The sequence below is a fragment of the Leptodactylus fuscus genome, chromosome 6 (genome assembly GCF_031893055.1).
Source record: "Leptodactylus fuscus isolate aLepFus1 chromosome 6, aLepFus1.hap2, whole genome shotgun sequence".
NCBI classification, from domain to species: Eukaryota; Metazoa; Chordata; class Amphibia; order Anura; family Leptodactylidae; genus Leptodactylus; species Leptodactylus fuscus.
This window is the reverse complement of record NC_134270.1, coordinates 27,951,380-27,972,167: the sequence shown is the minus strand read 5'-3', so window position 1 is coordinate 27,972,167 and position 20,788 is coordinate 27,951,380. Positions and strand designations below refer to the sequence as shown.

The 20,788-nt window shown below is 41.4% G+C and overlaps 1 protein-coding gene across 3 annotated transcripts in view; it reads right to left on the bottom strand.

The window, feature by feature from the left end:
* Positions 1-20,788, bottom strand: part of PLCH2 (phospholipase C eta 2) — a 441,994-nt gene that overhangs the window by 129,343 nt on the left and 291,863 nt on the right. For all 3 annotated transcript variants that reach the window (XM_075279623.1, XM_075279620.1, XM_075279621.1), the window contains exon 5: positions 11,003-11,173. In XM_075279623.1, coding sequence (XP_075135724.1) covers positions 11,003-11,173 — 171 coding nt within the window. The remainder of the gene's footprint in view (positions 1-11,002; positions 11,174-20,788) is intronic.

The window sequence follows — 20,788 nt, the reverse complement described above, 5'->3', positions numbered from 1 at the left end:
GTATAAGATTGGGATGTGCAGCCATGTCTTTCTTTTTTGATACATTTAAACTTGTTTGTGTTTTTAATATGGAATAAAGTAATTTTTGGGTATTTTTGTGTGGACGTTATTATGTTGTGTCCTTTTTATATTATATTTCATATTTTTATGTTGTGTCTTTTTTATTAATCTGAAATGTGTTACTTTTGGCTACCCTATATTAAATTAGCAGTACCCACCAATCCATAGAATTTTTACTCATTGTACATATATATGTGTATATAGGGAATGAATATCTATATGTATGTATATTAACTTATGTTTTATGGGGAAGGGGAGGGATAACACACAATCTATGTCCTGGCTGAAGAAATACCTAGTAAATACCTATGTACCTCCAATAATTGGTTCAGATCACTCATGTAGCAAGGCATACAGTCCTATACACTAGACTGACAGTCACAAGAAATAAATTGGGGCAAAAAAGAGAAGAGATGGTATAATCCTACAAGTGGGATGACCGCATCACCTACTGGCAACGCTAGAGGCAAGATGGCGTTGGGTACCAATTCTCTCTACTTGGAGTCATGGTATCTACTGTAGACATGAGGCTTATCCATAGTGAATCTATGCCCGGGTAAAAGAAGGCCTAGTTATGTAACTGGGAAGCCCAGGGACTGATCTCCATTGTCCAATAATGGCAGGACTACTGTACATTTGTAAATTCCTTTCCCAAGCTATATATATATATATATATATATATATATATATATATATATATATATATATATATATAACTCAAATTCTGTAGTAGTCTGCTATATACAAACCCAAAGTTCTCGCCCGATTTGGGTGAAATTTGGCACGCCCCCTCTCCACCAACAGGAGCAGAATACTGCGCACGTTACATCTCGCTAGCATCCCCCGCCATGAGATTGGGGCCCCTAAATTTAGGCCCTATACATATAATGGGGAAAAGTGAAAGTGAAAGCGCTGAGAGGAAAACAACAGTTGTGACTGACAGGGACGGATTATAGCGACGGCGCCAAAGAGGAGCAGCTAAAGTGGTCACACCAGTACACACAACACACAAACATTTCACAAACACCATATGAACATCACACAGACAGCACACATACACCAAACCACAAGCACAACACCACACAAATACCACAACACACCACACAAACACCAACCCACAAATGCCACACACACGCATGGACCACACATGCACGCAAAGACACTCAGATGGATGCACACTACACACGGACAAACAGAACACATGCGTACTCACTCACAACTAACGCACACATGGACACTTACTCTGTGCACGCAGAAACATATGGATCCGACGCGCACATGCATACATACACATGGATCACACGTGTGCACACCCACAAATACACACACGCACACATATACATGGACCACACGTACATGCACACACGCATACATAAACATGGATCACACGCATGCACACATACATGTGTGCTCGCACACACACACACACATATATATATATATATACACGGACCACACACTTGCATGCACACACGCATACATACACATGGATCACATGCATGTACACGCACGCATGCACTGATAAAACCTGTCTGGTATCCTTAGTGGCTGCTTGCACACCGCGGTATTTTTCACGGGCCTCTAGGCCATGGATTTGGCAGTTCCATAGACTTTTTGTATGTATATATTTTTTTTTTTCACCATTATGCCCTTATTCACTATGTGTTGGTTTAATGAATTGATATCACTTATTTGATATATGCAATTTAGATATGTTGGTTTCATGAATTGATATTGCCCTTCATGTATATGTAATCAATTATGCTCCACCGGTTATCTTTGTTAATATTCTTATGACTGTGCTGGGTCTCTAGTTTAGAATATTTCCAAGTGTCCCTGGATCTCAAATAACTGTCCGAGCAAATGTATTACTGTGCAGACCATAAACCCTTAACAAGTGTTATCACTATACTGGTACGAGAGGTCTTATTCAATACGAATGTTCAATTAAAAAAAAAATTCTTTATTGTTCCTTCGTTATCCATCATGAATTCTTAATTCCATGCATTTTAGATGTTTGGTGTTTAGATCACATCCAGTTATCATTAGAAATGTATGCAATAGAAAGAAAAACCTAAACCTAAAATGCTGATCATCAGAGCCCTGAAAACTTCTAATCCAGATAACATGGCATCTGCAAACCTATTAGCCAGGAGTCTGTAATACAAGAAACTCATTACAATTCACTGAACGCCCGTTGTGGCCGGGGCAAATGGTAAGACAAAGTAACGATTTCCTATAGATGTTGAGGACAGTTGTGAATTTAGTACATTAATATTTGACCAGTACAAACGCTCTGCGTCCCCGGAACGCTTAATGTTATTCCATTGTCTCTTTTACAAAATGTAGATAAGAACTGAAGCGCCTCTCTGACAGCAGGGCATACAGAGCTATGACCAATGAATAATACAAGGCCAACATCTGCACTTATGGCCTTCACAGCTTCAGTTCTTCTTCTAAGCAAATCTACAGATCATCAAACAAGTCTTTCAGCACAGAGACTTCAACAAAGAAAGCGAAGGGAATTCATAAGATTGTTTGCACAAAGTATCTTGGTTATCTTGTACAACTTACTAGAATGTTCCATGGATGATTCAAGCAAGTAACTTTGCAAGAACCTCAATTTTTATAGACATATACATTTCCCTAAGACTTCTTTCATCTTTCTGCTTCAGATCCTCAGATTTGATATCTCCTTTTAGTTTATGATGAATGGGCTGCCAACATCTCAGACTACCCTATGCACAGTGAGCGTCAATAGTCAAAGACATGTCCACCAGCTCCTGCATGGATCAGTAGAGATGGAGGCAGCATGGTGTCCATCCTGCGTGTTCCCTCACCAAGTCATGCACTCTCAGCATGGACCTCATGTAAGGAACCTGCAGGGGAAGCTACAGAATGGACATAGAGCTGTTGGCTCATCTAAGAGATAGATGAAATATGCAGGGACCAAGACAAAGGACCGTGCTTCACCGGATTGTAAGACAACCACTTTATTAGAGTTCAGCACAACGCGTTTTGGGCACAGAACGCCCTTTCTCAAGTGCAAAAGGAACTGCCGTGGATGGCCAGATGTGTGACCACGGCAGTTCCTTTTGCACTTGACGGTGTGCCCGTGGACAAGCAGAAGACGCTCACATGAATGGGTTTGAAAGTTGACCGCCGAGTTTCTGTCTCTTGTCCAGTTTAGCGGGACAGAAGATGGAAACCGGACAGATTGGCTATACTGGAGACCGGGAGCAGATGTGAACCCGCCTTAAAAAGCAAACAAACATTACTGTGTCATTCGTGTTTTTACATTCTGTTCAACTGGAATGGATGTAGACAGTGGGGGCTCCCTATGACGGGTGACAGCAATATCGGTAATATCGGTAGTGTGAACATAGCCTTATATCTATAAGCAATATAAAGTCTGTAACGAGCGCCTTCAGGCAACTTTTATCAATATGCAAAACTTTCTCATTAATTTTGCCAATATCACAATTATCCAGAAGAAAAACTGTACCATTATATTACATCTGGAAAAAAACACTTAGCATAATGGTACTGGGGACGGGAATCATTTACACAGATTGACATGCTTCAATTGATTTGATTAAATGAACCCTCCCTGCAGCGATCTCCCAAATCTCAAACCCAATCATGTACCGTGTCATCTTTCTTGATTTCTTTCCTCGTGTTTCAACAAATTTCCCCGATGATGGATGGTTGTCAACTTTCCAGCTGATTTCAGGAAATTATTGGCATTATAACAAAGAATGTTTGTACTACATTGGCGAGTGTCTGCCTCTTTCTGTACAGAGGATCGGCTTTCTACTAAATAAATTATTCGAAGGATTGCAGTGCAGATGGATTTGCCTGTTTTGCATTTTTAATTACTTAGCAAAATCATAAATATTTAAAGGGATCGGATCTCAAAGACAATCACTATCCAAATCAGGGTGAAGAACCTCTAACAAAAGGTTGCTCTTAATATGGCAGACTGGAGCACCCCATGTATTTTCTTTAAAAAGGAACTTTCATGTCCTCTAACCCTGGTGGTGAAGTCAGTGCACTGTCAGCTTTGCTGTTAGGCCTGGTTCACATCTGCGTTCGGTATTCTGTTCAAAGAGTCCACTTGTGGACCTCTGAACAGAAGACCGAATGCATTAAAAAGTGGTGAGCAATGAAAGTACATGGACCCCATAGATTATAACGGGGTCCGTGTGTTTTCTGCATGCAAAGAGGAAAGTAGTTCTCAAAGTACTTTTTTCTCTGCATGACTCGTATGGACACCGTGCAGAAAGCACATGGACCCCTGTTATAGTCTATGAGGTCTATGAGCTTTCATTGCTCACCACTTTTTAATGCATTCGGTATTCTGTTTGGGTGGGTCCCCAAGTGTACTCTCTGAATGGAATACTGAACGCAGATGTGAACCAAGCCTTATGTGCCCCAGTTCCAGAGCTTTCAATGCCATTAATTTCAGCACCGGCAGCCCTCCACTGTCAGAATGGCTGGCCTTACAGGTCACAGTCATCACTGCGCGGTGAGGAAGACCGCCAAAGCCTTGTGCTGGATGGGGGGCATCCCTTAACACCCACTGATGACACTGAGCTATAAGGCACCCCTGTTCTGCCAGTGCAAGAAAATGGGTGCAGAAACTGACAGCATCGATTTCTCCGACACCGGGTGCACACTGTGTGGTCCAAAATGACTTTCATACTAATGATAATGCAGTGTAAGGGTCTTTAATAGGAGCAGTCATTTCAGTAGCTACAAATCAATAAGATAAACACAGATGGTCATCTTTTCATGGGGAGGAGGAGATTCCAGAAGAGACCCAAAGCACTTTCAATAGTCTATAGGAAAATATGGCGAGTCAGGCCGGCCCCTAGTGCACTTGCATCTCCATATAAAGATGATCAATGTACTGCTTCATCAGTTTGTGGCCACACAACACTATTATTGTTTGGGGGGCATTTTAGAGTTAACAAATTCCCTTAAAATGTCTTCTCTGTGGAATCATATCAACAGAGTAGCGGCCACTGTAGGGAAATAACTTGGGAATCTGGCAAGGAATCTGAGGCCTTCTTGGACTCCTCTTCAAATTCCAGCCCTGTATACCCCATGTCGGAATGCCAAAGCCGAGTTCAACTCTCCGCCAGGGGATGAACCTCAGAAACAATGGGGTTAATCAGCAGCAATGCTACAGGTTGTGCGGGTGTATCAGCTGTAGAATCCGAGGGAATATCGAGCTGTGCGCTTTTTGTTTTTTCGGCACTGCTTCCTTTTGAAAACAATTTTAATAAGCAGAAAAAAAAGCAGAAAAAAAAAAAAAAAAAAAAAAGCAGATTCCGGATGGAATTTGGAGCGGATTTTGATGCAAAATCTATATATTTAAAAAAAATTAAATCAGCTGCAAATTCTTCTCGAATGAGAAATTTTTTGCAACTCATTCCAACTTGATAAATGGTTTTAAATGGAGCAGAACTGACAACACTCCTGAAAAATCCATCATTGTGGATTATAAAACACTCATTTTTGTCTTCCTCTTAATTGACTAAATCACTCTTCGTTGTATAAATCTGCATAGATTAAACATATATAATTTTAATTATCTGTGTTAATTTCAAATAAATCAGGTTTTATTACAGAAATTAGACCTAAGAACAGAGATTCGACCTAATAAGGAGTCCGATTCTCTTGATTTTTCTGCCATCAGAAAAATAAACTGCGCCAAGATGAAATTTAATGTGTGAGTAATAACCTTACAAAGGCAGCGTTCCTACTGAGACGTTTCAGATCAAGTCATCTGAAAAGCTTTTTGTACCACGGCTGTGATTAAAAAGAGGCATTCGCCAACTATAGGAGACACGCGGGTAATGTTAAGTGTTGCAGAAGTCAGGTTAACTATCCGACAAGTATATTCGCTACAGTAATCACTTCTGGAGAAGTAATTGGATTTCCTTCTAGTTTCCGTCACAGCATGACAGGTTCTAGAGCGCCCCCCACTGGAGGGACAGAAAAAATAAATAAAACCCATATTCCATTTTTATCCTTACAAGTGACGACATTAAGGAAAAAAATAATAGAGATTGTGTCATTGGGGGGCAATTCACATCTGCGCCAGAATTCGTCCATCTGAAGTCGAGGACGAAAAAGTCCGGCAAGTCCAATGCCACAGGAAAAACTAGACACTCGGACCCCATGGGGTTCCTTGGGATCTGTTATGGTCTCATTAGACAGATCCATTTTATTGCTTAATTTGTTCTCCTGGTCCTACGAAGGGCCAGAATTAAGGATGAATGGACACAGATGTTAACAGACTCCATCCGTACTGGTATGTTCATCCATGGCAGTTCGGAGGGGTACTGGTTCAGGGGGCGTATGGACTGGCAATTAGTTCTTCTCTATAAGGAAGAAAAGTAAAAGATGCGATCCCCATCAGTAGACGACTGTTTCAGAGTCCTTACCTCTTATCTGTACAAAGCAAGATACTGGATGAGATGCCTTCAAGTATCTGGTTCTCTTTAATAAGAACTAGTACTGTGGATGTGTCAAGGGCATCTCATTCAGTCTACCAGTGTTGTGTTCTGTACCGACGAGGGGAGTCTCTGAGTGGAGTCTCTGATTTTGCTGACATAAGATGGTTACATAGTTACATAGTAGATGAGGTTGGATAAAGACATTAGTCCATCAAGTCCAACCTATAACCCTACAATCCCTACAGTGTTGATCCAGGGTAAGGCAAAAAACCCCATGAGGCTCATGCCAATTGCCCTATTTCAGGGGAAAAAATTCCTTCCTCTCCTCCAGAAGAAAGTTATTTTCCATACTTTATCCATGTTAGAAATATACAAGGGGCGATACTCACTTATTTATGGAATAGGCAAAAGAAAACTCATCTTTAGAGTCAAGACTTTTGCGAACACTTCTTCCAAAGTGCCCAGTTTATGCTACATAGTTGCGCACGAAACGTGATCCCTATATTGATCCCATCTTTTAAGTTGGGAGTATTTTTGACCGCTTGTGTACCTAAAAAAGTATCAAATCTCTTAACTTCAGACATTCCAGAGGGAAAAATCTAAATTTCATACATTTTATTTTTCCTGAAACCCGGTAACGTCTTTCAGAATTTGTGGAGATTTTTTATATTGAAGAGGTGGTTGAGCGATACTGTATATAACAAAGTTGTTATGGGGAACATACCATAGACTTTAGTATCCCTTTACAAAGCTGTAAGTCAGTCCACTTCTGGAGTGTTCTCTAAGCAATAGCTTGGAAGACAAGTGTATGTGACTTCCCAGCTGTAAACTAGTGGCAACAGAGATATTATATCATTAAGAGAAGAACATGGTACCATGAAACTTCCAGTTATACCGCCTCTGTCTATGGCCATGGCTCTACTGCTTACACTGCCCCTGGTGGCCTATGTAAAGGGGACTTATTCTGCCTTATACTACTTGTTAATGCTATCCATTCCTGGCTTCTGATCTTGTGATATTTCACTCCCAGTACCGACTACGATCCTGACCTTTGTCTTCCTCTGGATATTACTCTTGTCTCATTCATTGGATTCTTGGCTCGGTGGATGTTCTTCTCTTGCTGACTGTTCCCCCATTTTTTCCTCTGCACTACCTCCATGACTATTCTTGGGACTGTGATCCCGAGCATTTCCCTGTAGCATAGTCCCTATTCCCTTGCAGTGGTGAAAGATGATGAACAGAGGAACCCTAAGACCAAACAACCCAGCCTAGCCAATTGCAAACAGATTATGGCTCGGAGAAACCACATCACCCATATGTGACTAACACAAGACAAACTTTTTCACTTAAGATTTAGTGCGGCTCAAAATCATCTTTCCGATTTAAAATCAGCTGGCAAAGTACTAAAAGGTTGTGGACCTCTGCCTTATGGTATCAGTAATGACGCTACGGTTTATATTCCTAGGAGATGCCATCACGGAGAAGATCTACTGAAGAGTCTTGAGGCAAGTGGCACTCATTCTGGGTTAAGCATCATTGACTTAAGAAGTCCATTTTGCAGTTTTAATCCCTCTTGATGGGAACTATTGATAAGGAGATTAGCTCTTGCTATGCCCAGCTGAGATGTGAAATAAGCTCAGCAGGCCTAGAGATAATAGCTAGTAAAAAGTTTGTGTTTTTTTTTTTAATAAAAATAAATAAAAAAGTTGGCCGCGGACCTGTGACCCCCTGTCCTCTAACTGAAGTATGAAATTGTCATCTAAGGGGATAGAAAAGTTTTGTCGTGTTATTTCCTTTTTTTTTTTTTTTTTTTGTTCCTCGAAACTAAAAAAAGTTCCTACGCTTCAAATCCTACAGTGAAACGCCAACTTCAATCAAACGAAAGTGTGGAAAATGTTGGCTGTAGCGTTCTGTACAGAGAAAGGAAAAATGCAATTACAGTTCTCCACAAAAATGTAACAGCCTCGGAGATGGAACACACATTACTTGGCCATGTAATAGATTTCATTTTTATGTATTTATCAGAAATATACTCTGCTGATGGATGGAAATGGATATTGTGCCCGTCTTATTTTGGTGACTTATTCAGGGTATTACAATCATTACCCAGTGAAAAGTTGGGTGGATGTATCAATAGAAAAAATGGCATGGTATTTAAATTATGGATACCTCAAAATCTATAAAGCTTATTATATTAGACATATACTCATATTAGAAATGAATTGCCTACAACACTATTCTCAAGATCTTTGGTTGACAGATTTTGCAGAACATCAGCATGATGGGAGGAGTGGTTGTGTAAAAGTAAGAAAGCCACATGTTGGGGATCACTAGCCTAAAGGAATAAATCAAATGTCAAGAATTGTTGTTCACAAAAGAGTGGCTGGGTTCAGTACCGTAACTAGGAATGGCGGGGCCCCGTGGCGGACTTTTGACATGCCCCCCCCCCCGACCCGACCGACACCTCCTATGCATTCCTGCGCGCTCTACTATGCCCCATAGTGGCCCCTTCACACAGTATTATCCCCCATAGTGGCCCCTCAACACAGTATTATGTCCCTTAGTGGCCCCTGCACACAGTATTATCCCCCATAGTTGCCCCTGCACACGGTATTATCCCCCATAGTGGCCCCTGCACACAGTATTATCCCCCATAGTGGCCCCTGCACACAGTATTATGTCCCTTAGTGGCCCCTGCACACAGTATTATCCCCCATAGTGGCCCCTGCACACAGTACTATGTCCCATAGTTGCCCCTTCACACAGTACTATCCCCAATAGTGGCCCCTGCACACAGTATTATGTCCCACTGTGGACACCCATAAACAATTCTTTTCAGACCCCAGAGTATAATAATCGGAGACCCAGGGGAATAAAATATAAAAAAGTACTGTTTCTTACCTGTCCCCCGGCTCCTACGCTGTCGGACTCCGCTGCCATCCTTCTTCAATGACATCGGACGTCACATTACTTGGGACGCAGGCCAGTTCATGTGACGTCAGAGATGTCAGACAACTAGGAAGGACGCCTGGCAGGATCGTGGAGAGGTAAGTAACAGTGTAGCGGCTGTCACCGGGCCCCTAATGTCCCGGGCCCTGTGGCAGCTGCCTCTGCTGCTATGGCGGTAGTTACGCCACTGGTTGAGTTTTTTCTTTTTTTTTTTTAAATGTAGATTGTGAGCCCCACATAGAGCTCACAATGTACATTTTTCCCTATCAGTATGTCTTTTTTGGAATATGGGATGGAAATCCATGCAAACACGGGGAGAACATACAAACTCCTTGCAGATGGTTTTTCTGCCCTTGGTGGGATTTTTTTTTTCTTCTTTTTTTTTTTTTTTTTAATGTAGATTGTGAGCCCCACATAGAGCTCACAATGTACATTTTTTTCCCTATCAGTATGTCTTTTTGGAATATGGGATGGAAATCCATGCAGACACGGGGAGAACATACAAACTCCTTGCAGATGGTTTTTTGCCCTTGGTGGGATTTGAACACCAGGACCCAGCGCTGCAAGGCTGCAGTGCTAACCACTGAGCCACCGTGTGGCCCCTTCCCTTGGTGGGATTTGAACACCAGAACCCAGCATTGCAAGGCTGCAGTGCTAACCACTGAGCCACCGTGTGGCCCCTAACCACTGGTTGAGTTTTGAGAGAAGGTAGGATCAAATTGGCTGGGTTCAAGAGGGGGAAGGATCAAGGTGGCCGAGTTCGAGAGAAAGAATGATCTAGGTTGGCTAGGTTAGAAAGGAAAGGATTGAGGTGGTTGGGTTCGAGAGGGTGAAGGATCAAAAGGGTTTGGTTCGAGAGAGGGAAGGATCAAGATAGCTGCTTTCGAGAAGAATAAAGGATCGCGATGCTTGGGTCAAGTGGGAAAGGGATCGAGATGGATGAATTGAGAGGGAAGGATCAAGATGGATGGAAAACCCCTTTAATTATGATTCATTTCACTGTTGTATGACCATACGTATGGAACAACCTCACCACTAGCAACTAGAAGTTAATACTTGGTACTGGTATATGTTATATGATAACAATATGTTGATTCATTGCTTCAAAGTACTCTCAAACCTGTGTAGAGTCATCCTGTAGTCATACTATCTGCAAAACTTGATACTAATTTTTATTAGCAAGGAGGAGACAGAATTAAGGGACTATGAGTGAAGACTATAAAGGGATTGTATAAAGTATGTTTGATTGATTTTGTACTATAAAGACAGAGTGAACACTCCAGAAAGAGAAGACATCCTTAGATTCCCCAGTTTAATGGTTGTGGAGTAAAATATAGCCAACACTAGGTCATATTGTAAATACAAGTTATATGTTGGACTCTGCATATTTGTATAGGAGTATTCCATGTAAATGCAAGGCATAGCTATAGGAGGTGAAGGGGAAGCAGTCAATTATTTGGGCCCAGGAGGTCAGAGTTACGCCTCTATGTAAATGGTTTAGAAATCCAGATATAGAAAAGACTTACCTTCTGTTCAACTTCTAAAAATCTTTTCAGGTCATCGGCATCTAGGTGGTCTTTGTGGTTGCTGTATGTGAGCATCAGTAGGTAGAGGTCCCTTCTGGTCGACATCATCTTGTAGAATGCACAGAACTCATCAAAGCCAAGTGTCCCTTGGTTATCATCAGTATCCGCTTCCTAGAAAAATGAAGACAAAAGTTGTAAACTGGATTTTAACCAAGCGGTGTCCATTGACAAATCCGGGTCTCACGAGGAATATCACATCCATAAACTCCCGTACCAGCTATGGCATGTAATTGGAACATATCACAATGATGGTTCCTTAAACTACATTCACACAAAGGAGGTTTCAACTGATTTTGAGACAGATTCATCTTGGAATCCGTCTTCATCGCTTTCAATGGGAAGTAGTGATGGATTTTTTATTTTTTTGGAGGTGGTTAGAAAAATAGAGTCCAGATTGATCTTGCTGTGGACACGGCATGTGTAAGACCACTTCTGTCTAGCACCATGATGTCAGACTACTTCCTTACACCATGGCATGAGGCAAGTAAACCAGGACAAACCAATAATAAAGCATGTGTTGTGTTTAATGGGGTTGTCTGACCCCAAATCATATTTTCATACTGACGACTTATTCACAGGATCTGTTGGGGTCTGATACCCAGGCTCTGGTGAACTGCAGTGCCGCTCCCATTACTGCACAAGCCACCCCATCCACTAGCAGCTTATGGAATTCGGAGGCTTCTAGAAGAGATGATCTGTGCGGGGTCCGGTGATCTATCCTGTTGAGAGGTCATCAGTATGAAAATTCGATTTGGGGCCGAGACAACCCCTATAAACAGAACTCTTGCTTTATTATTAGCCTGGTACTCGGTCACCAGGGCCGCACCTCTAATGAGGTGGTGGCCTCAGGCGGCAGTTTTGGAGGAGGTGGCGGTGACGGGACTTTTTTTTTTAACACCTAAATATCATCAAAGGTCCTCAAGTTAAAGGACTTTTGATGATGTCATCAAAGGTCCTTCAGCTGACTTGCAATTTGGCGTCTATCTGGGGGAAGGTGTCTTTTGATCATTCGTCTCTAGCAGCAGAGGGGCTAGGTTCACCACTGTCTGTCACTCCACCGTGCTTTACACTGCAGTCTGAATTACATAGATCAACTACAACATATTAGACTAACACAGTGTTGCTGGGAAGCCACGGTAAAGAGCCCAGTATCAAAAGTAACTAAATGGTATGTTTTCTCCGGTATACACAAGCCCTCTCTATCAGACACAGACTGTAGCATGCACACGTAGTTCAGGACTCGTAATTCCCTATTTCATGTTCGCCAACATATGCTCCTGTGTTAAAATGTTATACGTTGTTTTCTGGCCTTTACATTTTTGACACGATTTTGGCAGAACATCACAAGAATATGAAGCCACATTTTGCAAAGCGTTTTAATCATGGCTGTGAGAATATGCTAGCCGCCAGCATTACATTTATGTGCCAATTCATAAAGTTTTGAGCCAAATTAACCAGTGAACTGCCAGCGGCTATTGCAAATGAATGGGCCATACTGGCAGGAACGATGCCAGGGCTCAGTAATGATGTAGTGATAGCGCTGGACAATACACGGGCACTCATTAATAGGTGTTTACTATAATTGGATGCTCCTCATTATGGAAGCCACTCAGTGAAATGGGGCATGGGAACATTACAGACAATGGCACAAAGCGGACGAGCCAAAATGTATCCGAAAATGGGGAACATTGTTGATTTTTGTCCCTTTTCTTTCATAAAACACATTTCTATTAATGTTATGTCCTTCTCCTAAATTAAAATTTATATATTTATAGTTCAAATTTTATGCAAAGGTTTTATTTTACACGTCTCAATGTGAATAATAGAGTGGGCAGTAAGGAATTATAGGTTATTACCAGCCCTTTGATAGACAGCTGTTTATTACCAGAGGCAAAGATGTGGTTCACTGCCCTAGTCCTGTATCTAAATATGCTGGCCAAGGCAGAGTGGTTTATTGCCTCTTGGCGCCCAACACCTGGCCCATCCATGTCACCACTCACCTACCCTAGGCAATTTCCCAACTGCTATTCAATATTTTGTGTAGACGTCACGAGACACATCTGTTTAGCGGATACATGCAATAAAGCACTTCTTTGGCTGTATTCACATATCTGTAAAGCATGACTATGTGCGGTCATTGTTCACCCACTGATTTTAGGCTAGGGCTATGGCTTGTGATCACATACCACTGAAATTGCCATACAACACCTTCACCAAGATATGGAGATTGAGTTACATTGTGATCCCAAGGGTGCTGCGACTGTGACTTCTAGTTGAAAAATATGGAGCACTGCTTGATTTGTTTTATAACAACAATCTGCAGAACCCTTGGGGGTGCAATACTTCAGGGTAGCTTATCGTCACGAGAGGGAAGTCATAGTCACAGTCTAGTCCAAGCGTAAATGGGAGTACTTGGATGTGGGGATTAAAAAATTTATACAAGCACTGTTTTGGTCGTCTTTGAAGACCAAATGCACCCATTGAGGTTGAGTTTGGAGCAGATTTATTAAAATGGTCTAAAAGCAAACTGTGTTAGCTTCCCAATCACAATGCAGATTTCATGTTTAATTCTGCTCATGAAAAATGATAAATCTCCCTCTGTATGAACATGATGGTTTACATATGTGTGAATAAGGCCCAAGACAACAGCACTGTGTAGATGACATTTATCTGCCTATAGTATGGACAGCACAGAGATGGTCCATATTTGTACTGGCATCTTGCGTAAGCATCCTAGGGTTAATATGGCGCGGATATACATATACTACTCATTTCCAAGTTATCAACCAGAAGTATTGAACAAAGCATGATGCCATGATCAAGGAATAACCAGATATCCGTGGTACATAAACTGAGCTGAATTTACCAGGATTGTATTATCAAATCCACTTAGAGGGAACCGGTTGTATAACAAATTCAGAATAATCTGTAGGCAGGATCTTATAGAGCAGGAGGAGCGGATCAGATTGATATACTGTATAAGTTTGAAAGTAAAGATTTTGAATAACTTGTCATTTATCCATTGAAATTGTTTCTCCTTTATGCTAAGTAGTCAAGGAGGCGGTGCTATCAGTGACCAACTCTATGACCGATGCAGTGACCTCTATGCCGATTGAGAGATAGCTGTCAATCACTATTAGTACCGCCTCCTTTTCTTTTCTAAAAGCCAAAACTTGCATTGCACATCCTATAAACCTTTTCTCTATTTTTTTACCTTTCCTCAGGATATCGTTTCATCCCTTTAAGCTTTTGATCTATTTTCAGCTAAAGAAAACCAGATCTACCCATGAACACTACATCAGAATGCACAGCATGAGCCGGGCTTTAATAGTCTCTGCAGGAAAGAGGAACAACAGGAGGATCCTAAAGCCTAGATCACATTTTTATTACAAATTTATTTTATTTTCCCCCCCAAAAAAGTGAGAAGTTAAAGGGGTTAACCAAGTTATAGAGCTAAAATTACTGATGACCTGTCCTAAGGATAAGTCATCTGTATCAGATCGCAGAGGGCTGTTGATATACAGAGAATAGAGCAGGAAGCAGACAGCACTGTTCTCTATGTAGTGGCCAGACCAGGTTACTGCAGATCAGCTCCATTCATTTCAAAGGGAGCTAAGCTACAGTGACTCAGTTCAGCCACTAGACAGAGAACAGAGCTGTCTGCTTCCTGCTCCATTTTCTGTGAACAGCTGATCAGTGAGGGTGTTGGGACTCTGACCCCCATCAATCTGACGTTGATTACCTAACCTTATCATAGGTCTTCAATCATTTAAACCCAGTAAGATTTGTGACCAAAATACATCACCGTCTCCTAAAGCACCATTCATTACTTTTATGGAGGGCAGCGAGGGAGGCCGGAACTTTTGCTCCTGTCTCCCCTGCAGCCGTTCAGACTCTGAGTCACATGACTGACTGTTCTACTGAGTCTTTGGGGAATAGCTGATGTTATAGAGCTAGAGTGGCTGCAGGGAAGACAGAGGAAAAACTTGTCTCCTCCCCTGCAGCCCTCCGCAAAAATAATTATGTATTTTAGTAATGCAGGGAATGTACTGATAATGATTTCTTACTCCCCGGATAACCTCAGTCATACTTCTAACCCTTTTCTCTGTCTATTAGCCGGTGGGCTTTTGCTATGTTACATTGGGTTGGGATAAACTATATCACAGACATATATGAAAAAATCTAAATAGCTATTGTTTGAAGCTTACAAGTTCATTTTAACTTACATCCGTCCTATACCGCAATGTACTTAGGATGTTGCATGTATAATATATGCCTGCGGATAATAAAAGGGAGTAAGTGACACTAATAGACACACAAGCAGATGCTTTATTACACCGCAGATGCCTTTTCTAGGGTGATGAAATACAGGAGATGTATTCACATGATGTACATTTCATGTATTCCTATTAATAAATGACTGCAGATACCAGTCAGCGCTATATTGAACCAGCGTGAGTCCTAGCATTAGATGCGGAAAATGCTTATGATATGGAGGTTTTGTCTTGGAAATAAGGGATCCAGACAGGGCGACATTATCATTAACAGACACTTATTCAATTTTACCCAAGACTGGCCCCGATTTAATAAGTAGAAAGGGAGCATACTGATGCGCTAAATCACAGTGGGGGGCATATGAGAGGGTCTGTGGTATTGAATATGCATGTAAGTAGTTATAAGATTCACAGTAGGCTTATATATGCAGCTGACAATGTGTTAAATGGATCCATCAGTTCTAGCGAGATTATTTTCTTAAAGGGGTTTTCTTGGATTTTTATATTGGCCTATTCTATTGGTGATTAATATCAGATCATGGGGGTCTGGACAGGAACACCCCACCAGTTAGGAGATTGGAGGGACCGCAACACTCACAACGGTGAGACATCAATCATTAAGATGATGCTCAGAGGGCCACAACTGGTCTTATTGACCAATCTTAAGGAAGGCCAACAATATATGAATTCTATAAATACCCCTTTTAAGGATGAGGCCCCACATTGTGGAAATACAGATTTTTTGTTGCATATTTTGTTGCGGTTTTTTGAGCCAAAACCAGGAGTGGATTGAGCAAAAGGTAGAAGTATAAGAACTTATTATGGATTTCCCATTCCTTTTGTAGCCATTCTTGGCTTTGGATCAAAAACCACAACAAAATCTGCCAAAGAAAAAAAATTAAAAAAAAAGAGCGTTTCCGCAATGTGGGGCCTTTGCCTAAAGATGTATCCCCGAGGTTCTGCTAGAATTCCACGATATACTATAATATATATGGTCGGATTCCAATCTGAGCACTTCATTCTGACAAGGGGTCTTGTTTCTGATCTACTATCATTCCTAGTGGTCGAAATACCTTTAGGCCAAGGCTCCACGTTGTGGAAAAGTTTATTTAGCCAAGAAGGAGTGGGAAATGTATAGAAATCTGTTATTTAGTCATATTTTTGGAAGGAGAATACAAAAACTAGTTTGTGATTTATAGCATTGTATGTTGCAAAAATATAGGGGACAAGGAGGAACATTTTAGAGAAGGATTTAAAAAAAAAAAAAACACGACATGGCTGCACGTCTGATTATTATACATTGATCTATGTTTCTCAAGAAAATTCCCATCAGCTTCTTAATACACATTTTGATCAAGGCATACAAGCCTACTACTCACTTCAAGGCGACCTCAACGTAGTGGGTTCCTATACTATTAGGTGTTTCATTGCATGGTGACCACCACTGTAAGATGCAAAAAAGAAGGGAGGCACCGAGCCGACCTTGGTGTAGTATTTTTTGAATCAAAAAGTCAGGGTAAGCAGAAACAAATGGCCGCTCACCTGGTGGAGTTGTGTGAGACACAACCACTTCTATAGTGTATCTTAGGAATGGATGGCACAGGTAAACGTAGGCGGCAGCTTGATATACGTCTGGGAGATGTCAAGGCAACAATATTGGGGGTGGACCTTCTCACTCGAGGGGAGAACAGAAGAACCTGTGCTCGCCCGGATAAATCAACAAACTTTTTTAGCACAACGCATTTCAAGCCTATCTTGCTCTTTCTCAAGTGCATACAGATAACCTTCCCACAGATAACCTTCCCATCATCCACTGTGGGAAGGTTATCTGTATGCACTTGCGAAAGACCAAGATAGGCTCGAAACGCGTTGTGCAAATAAAGTTTGTTGATTTACCCAGGCGAGTGCGGTTCTTCTGTTCTCCCTTTGAGTGAGAAGGTCCACCCCCAGTATCGTCACCACTGTAGGATGGCACACACAGAGGAGTGAAAACAACCACTCCTGAAATCGGATTAGGCCACGAGGCTCTGGGTCACACCAGCCCATGGGCACCTAACCACAACAATGATTGCATGGTAATATACTATAGTCATTGTTATTATGGCACACGGTGGCAACCCTAAGACCTTTTATAGACTGCAGCATAGCCAAAGGGTTAAACATTCCGGATCATGGAGACAAGTATCTGCTGCAGGGTGGTGCAGGCCTCCCATACAGGGCTTATATTACAGTACACAGGATTACATTTTATATTGTAGAGATTAAGCAAAAAACCAGGAGCTCCTATAAGGGCACAATGTGCAGTGATTTCCCAGAAGTGCTTTGTCTCATAACTTAATAACTTACATTTCTGCAACCAGCTAAAGCCCCGGGTTCCTGAAGTAAAACACAGAAGTGCACTGACCCTACAACATGGGAGGAAATATCCTAAGGAGATGCCAAAAGCGCTATATGTCAGCATCAGAGAGAATGGGAAGAGACAGGAGACCTCATAGAACAAAGGAGTGGCATTCGGTACAAAGGCAAGGGGGCAATATTTGGTCATACTACTTCGCTTTGTGAAACCGGTCTCCGGGGGTAGTTGTTTCTTATTGTAGCTGTCTAAAGAGACGGATTCCTTTTAATTATGAACAGGGTGTGAAAAACACAAAGAATAAAAGAATCAAAAAATGCCAAAAAACAGCCCTGTTAGGCCTGTACATGTAATACAGCAGTAGGCTCAGTGATCAGAATGACGGGTCATCAGGACCATGGACAGAGACTGTGCGGCTACAGAGGAAAGATTCTCTCAATATCAGCAGGGGTCTGCGTAATCCTACCCTAAAGAGAAGATTACAAGATACGAGGAATCTTAGAGCTGCCTGAGATATGTGGTTAAAAGTCCAAAAGAAACTTTGAGATCAATGGGAGTTGCAAAGGATAACACATTATTTTCTTGCTATAACTTTGTGTGACAAAATTGAGCAGAGTTAAGAAGGAGATGTCCAAAAAGTCAGAAGAAATGATCAATTCTACAAGTAAACATACAGCATGCACGTATAAGCGCTAAAAGATATTTGCATATAGGAGGTTTCGATTCCATTTCCTTTGTTAATGACCGCCTAAGGGTGCACCAAATTTAGTGCATTTTAGAGTCTCTGTAACCTCTACCTGGCTGGTTAGAACAAACGTTGACTGCATAGAATATGTGTAGTGTGTAGGATTGAGTAATCGGGATCGGAAAAGATCGGATCCCGATCGGCAATCGAGCAAATTTCACGATCGGCTGGAAAATGATCGGAAATCGGATTTTGAAATCGATCCTGAAATCTCAAGATCGGATCAACCCTAATAGTGTGTTTTCACCCTTAGACGTCAGAATCACATTGGATGTCTACGGTAATTTATATCCTAGGTATGGGGCTTAAGAATTCTTCATGGACACCAGTAGCCCCTGGGTGTTTGGTGCCCCCACTAAATCAAGCCAACAATAGTTATTTCCTCTATTATGATTCTCTCTATTCTGAGCAATCTCCAATAACTTGTCTAACAATTACGTGCAATGCTCAGTATAAGTCGCCATAGATAACGGAAGAGAACTTGTGTCCACTCAAGACGGGGCAACTTTCTCCTCCACCTGCAAACTACAAAGCCTTTTCATCCGAAAGGTTCTCTTCTCTATACGCATGTGACACAGGTTCACATGCAGGAAAAATCCTCGTTCTCATTATTTTTAACCGCACAGTACATGTATTTTTTTTATTGAGATCTGTGCCTAAACCATAGACTCCAGCAGAGCGTCTCCTGATCCTCTTTATCTGACAAGCAGGAAAGATCAGACAGCAGCGAGTATGTCAATCACATGGAAGCGAGCGGCAAGGCAGTAGAAAGTCTCCAACTTGTGCTCACACTATTTCAGATTTCTTGCACAGATCTGATCTTCCAGAACTTCTCCGCCATCATTAACCATAGATAAAAAATAAGGCATTGAGCTCAACAAGGAAATGATGTCTTTGCTTTATAAACAGAAGACACTTAGAAACAGTAAATGGGATTTGTATCCTATATAAACCATATCATAAAGCATCCATGCAAAAATTAAAGTTCCTTACATTCAGGGTCCCTGTGTCAAATGTAATGGTTCTGAAATTTTTGACAAAACCAGGTCGGACTACTTACCTGGCTTCACCTCTACATGAGAGCTTCCATGCAGAGAATGTAAAACAATCAGTGGAGGAAAAAAAAATAAATAAAAAATCCTGGGCAGAGAACTTTTTTCTCCAAGGCGGAGACCCAATATGGGGTCCACTGGGCTCCATGTGTAACTGCTATTTTTAGCACTCCAGCTCTACGTTGCTCAGGCCCCCAATGGACCCAAACAATGGAGAGACCAGTGCTAGTGCCAACCTAGTGTAATGCTATAGTTTTTACTGACTAGTTAGGGACTATTTAAGGAGTTGGCCATTAGCTTAAGATTTTTTGGACATATAGCACAACAGAGGACAAATTGGAATAACAGAGGTCTCCAATTTAGTTGGTCAAGATATACACTTCATGGAAACAGTCATAAGACTTCTTAGGTTAGGCCATTAGAATATGGGTAGGCCATTAGAATATGGGTAGGCACGTTGCCATTAAGTCAAGGATGGGGTAGTAAGATGGGGGTTCACTGTACCCCAATTACTAAAGGGTTCATATACAACAGTAGCCGGTCCCGGTGATGGTGTCCTATATACCACATGCAAAAACTGATAAAGGAAGGACGTCTAATAATTACTTTAAGATCCAACACAGTCAGGGCCAAGTTTTGTCTAACCCGATCTTCATTCTACCATAGTGAAATCCAAAACCAAATTATTAAGATTCAACATGACTTTCACTATAAGAAAGTAAATGGGAAACACCATTATGACCCAATATTTTTTAGCCTTATAATGGAAATGATACCATTGTGTCTGGCTTATGAGACGACAAATCCATATGGTGACCAATGGACCTTACTGAGCGTCACTGTTCTGCCATTCATGCCATCAAAGAGTTGACATGGTATAAACCCTGGTGAGATGTCAAGCGTGTGCAGACATGGCTACTTGCTTCTAAAAACAGTGCCACATACGTCTACAGGTTGTGTGTTGTATTGCAGTTTGTCACTACTCTTTGATGCACTATAACTGAGGTGCAATACTAGACACAACCCAGACAGAAGGTCTATGTGCTGCTATAGGACACCTTCAATATCTAATATCTAACGTACATTGTCTCCAGTCATTTTTTATGTACAAGTCAAATTCCAAACCAGTGACCAGCAGACGTGTGTACATACAGCTCCTATTCATTAAGAATGGGGAGAGCTAAGAAGCTAGTGAGATATGTTATGCTAGTCCCCAGACGTCTGCTTGGAGTATTATCTCTGATTTGCCTGTATACCTATCCGTCTATATAAATATGATCAATTCCTATTTGATTCCATATC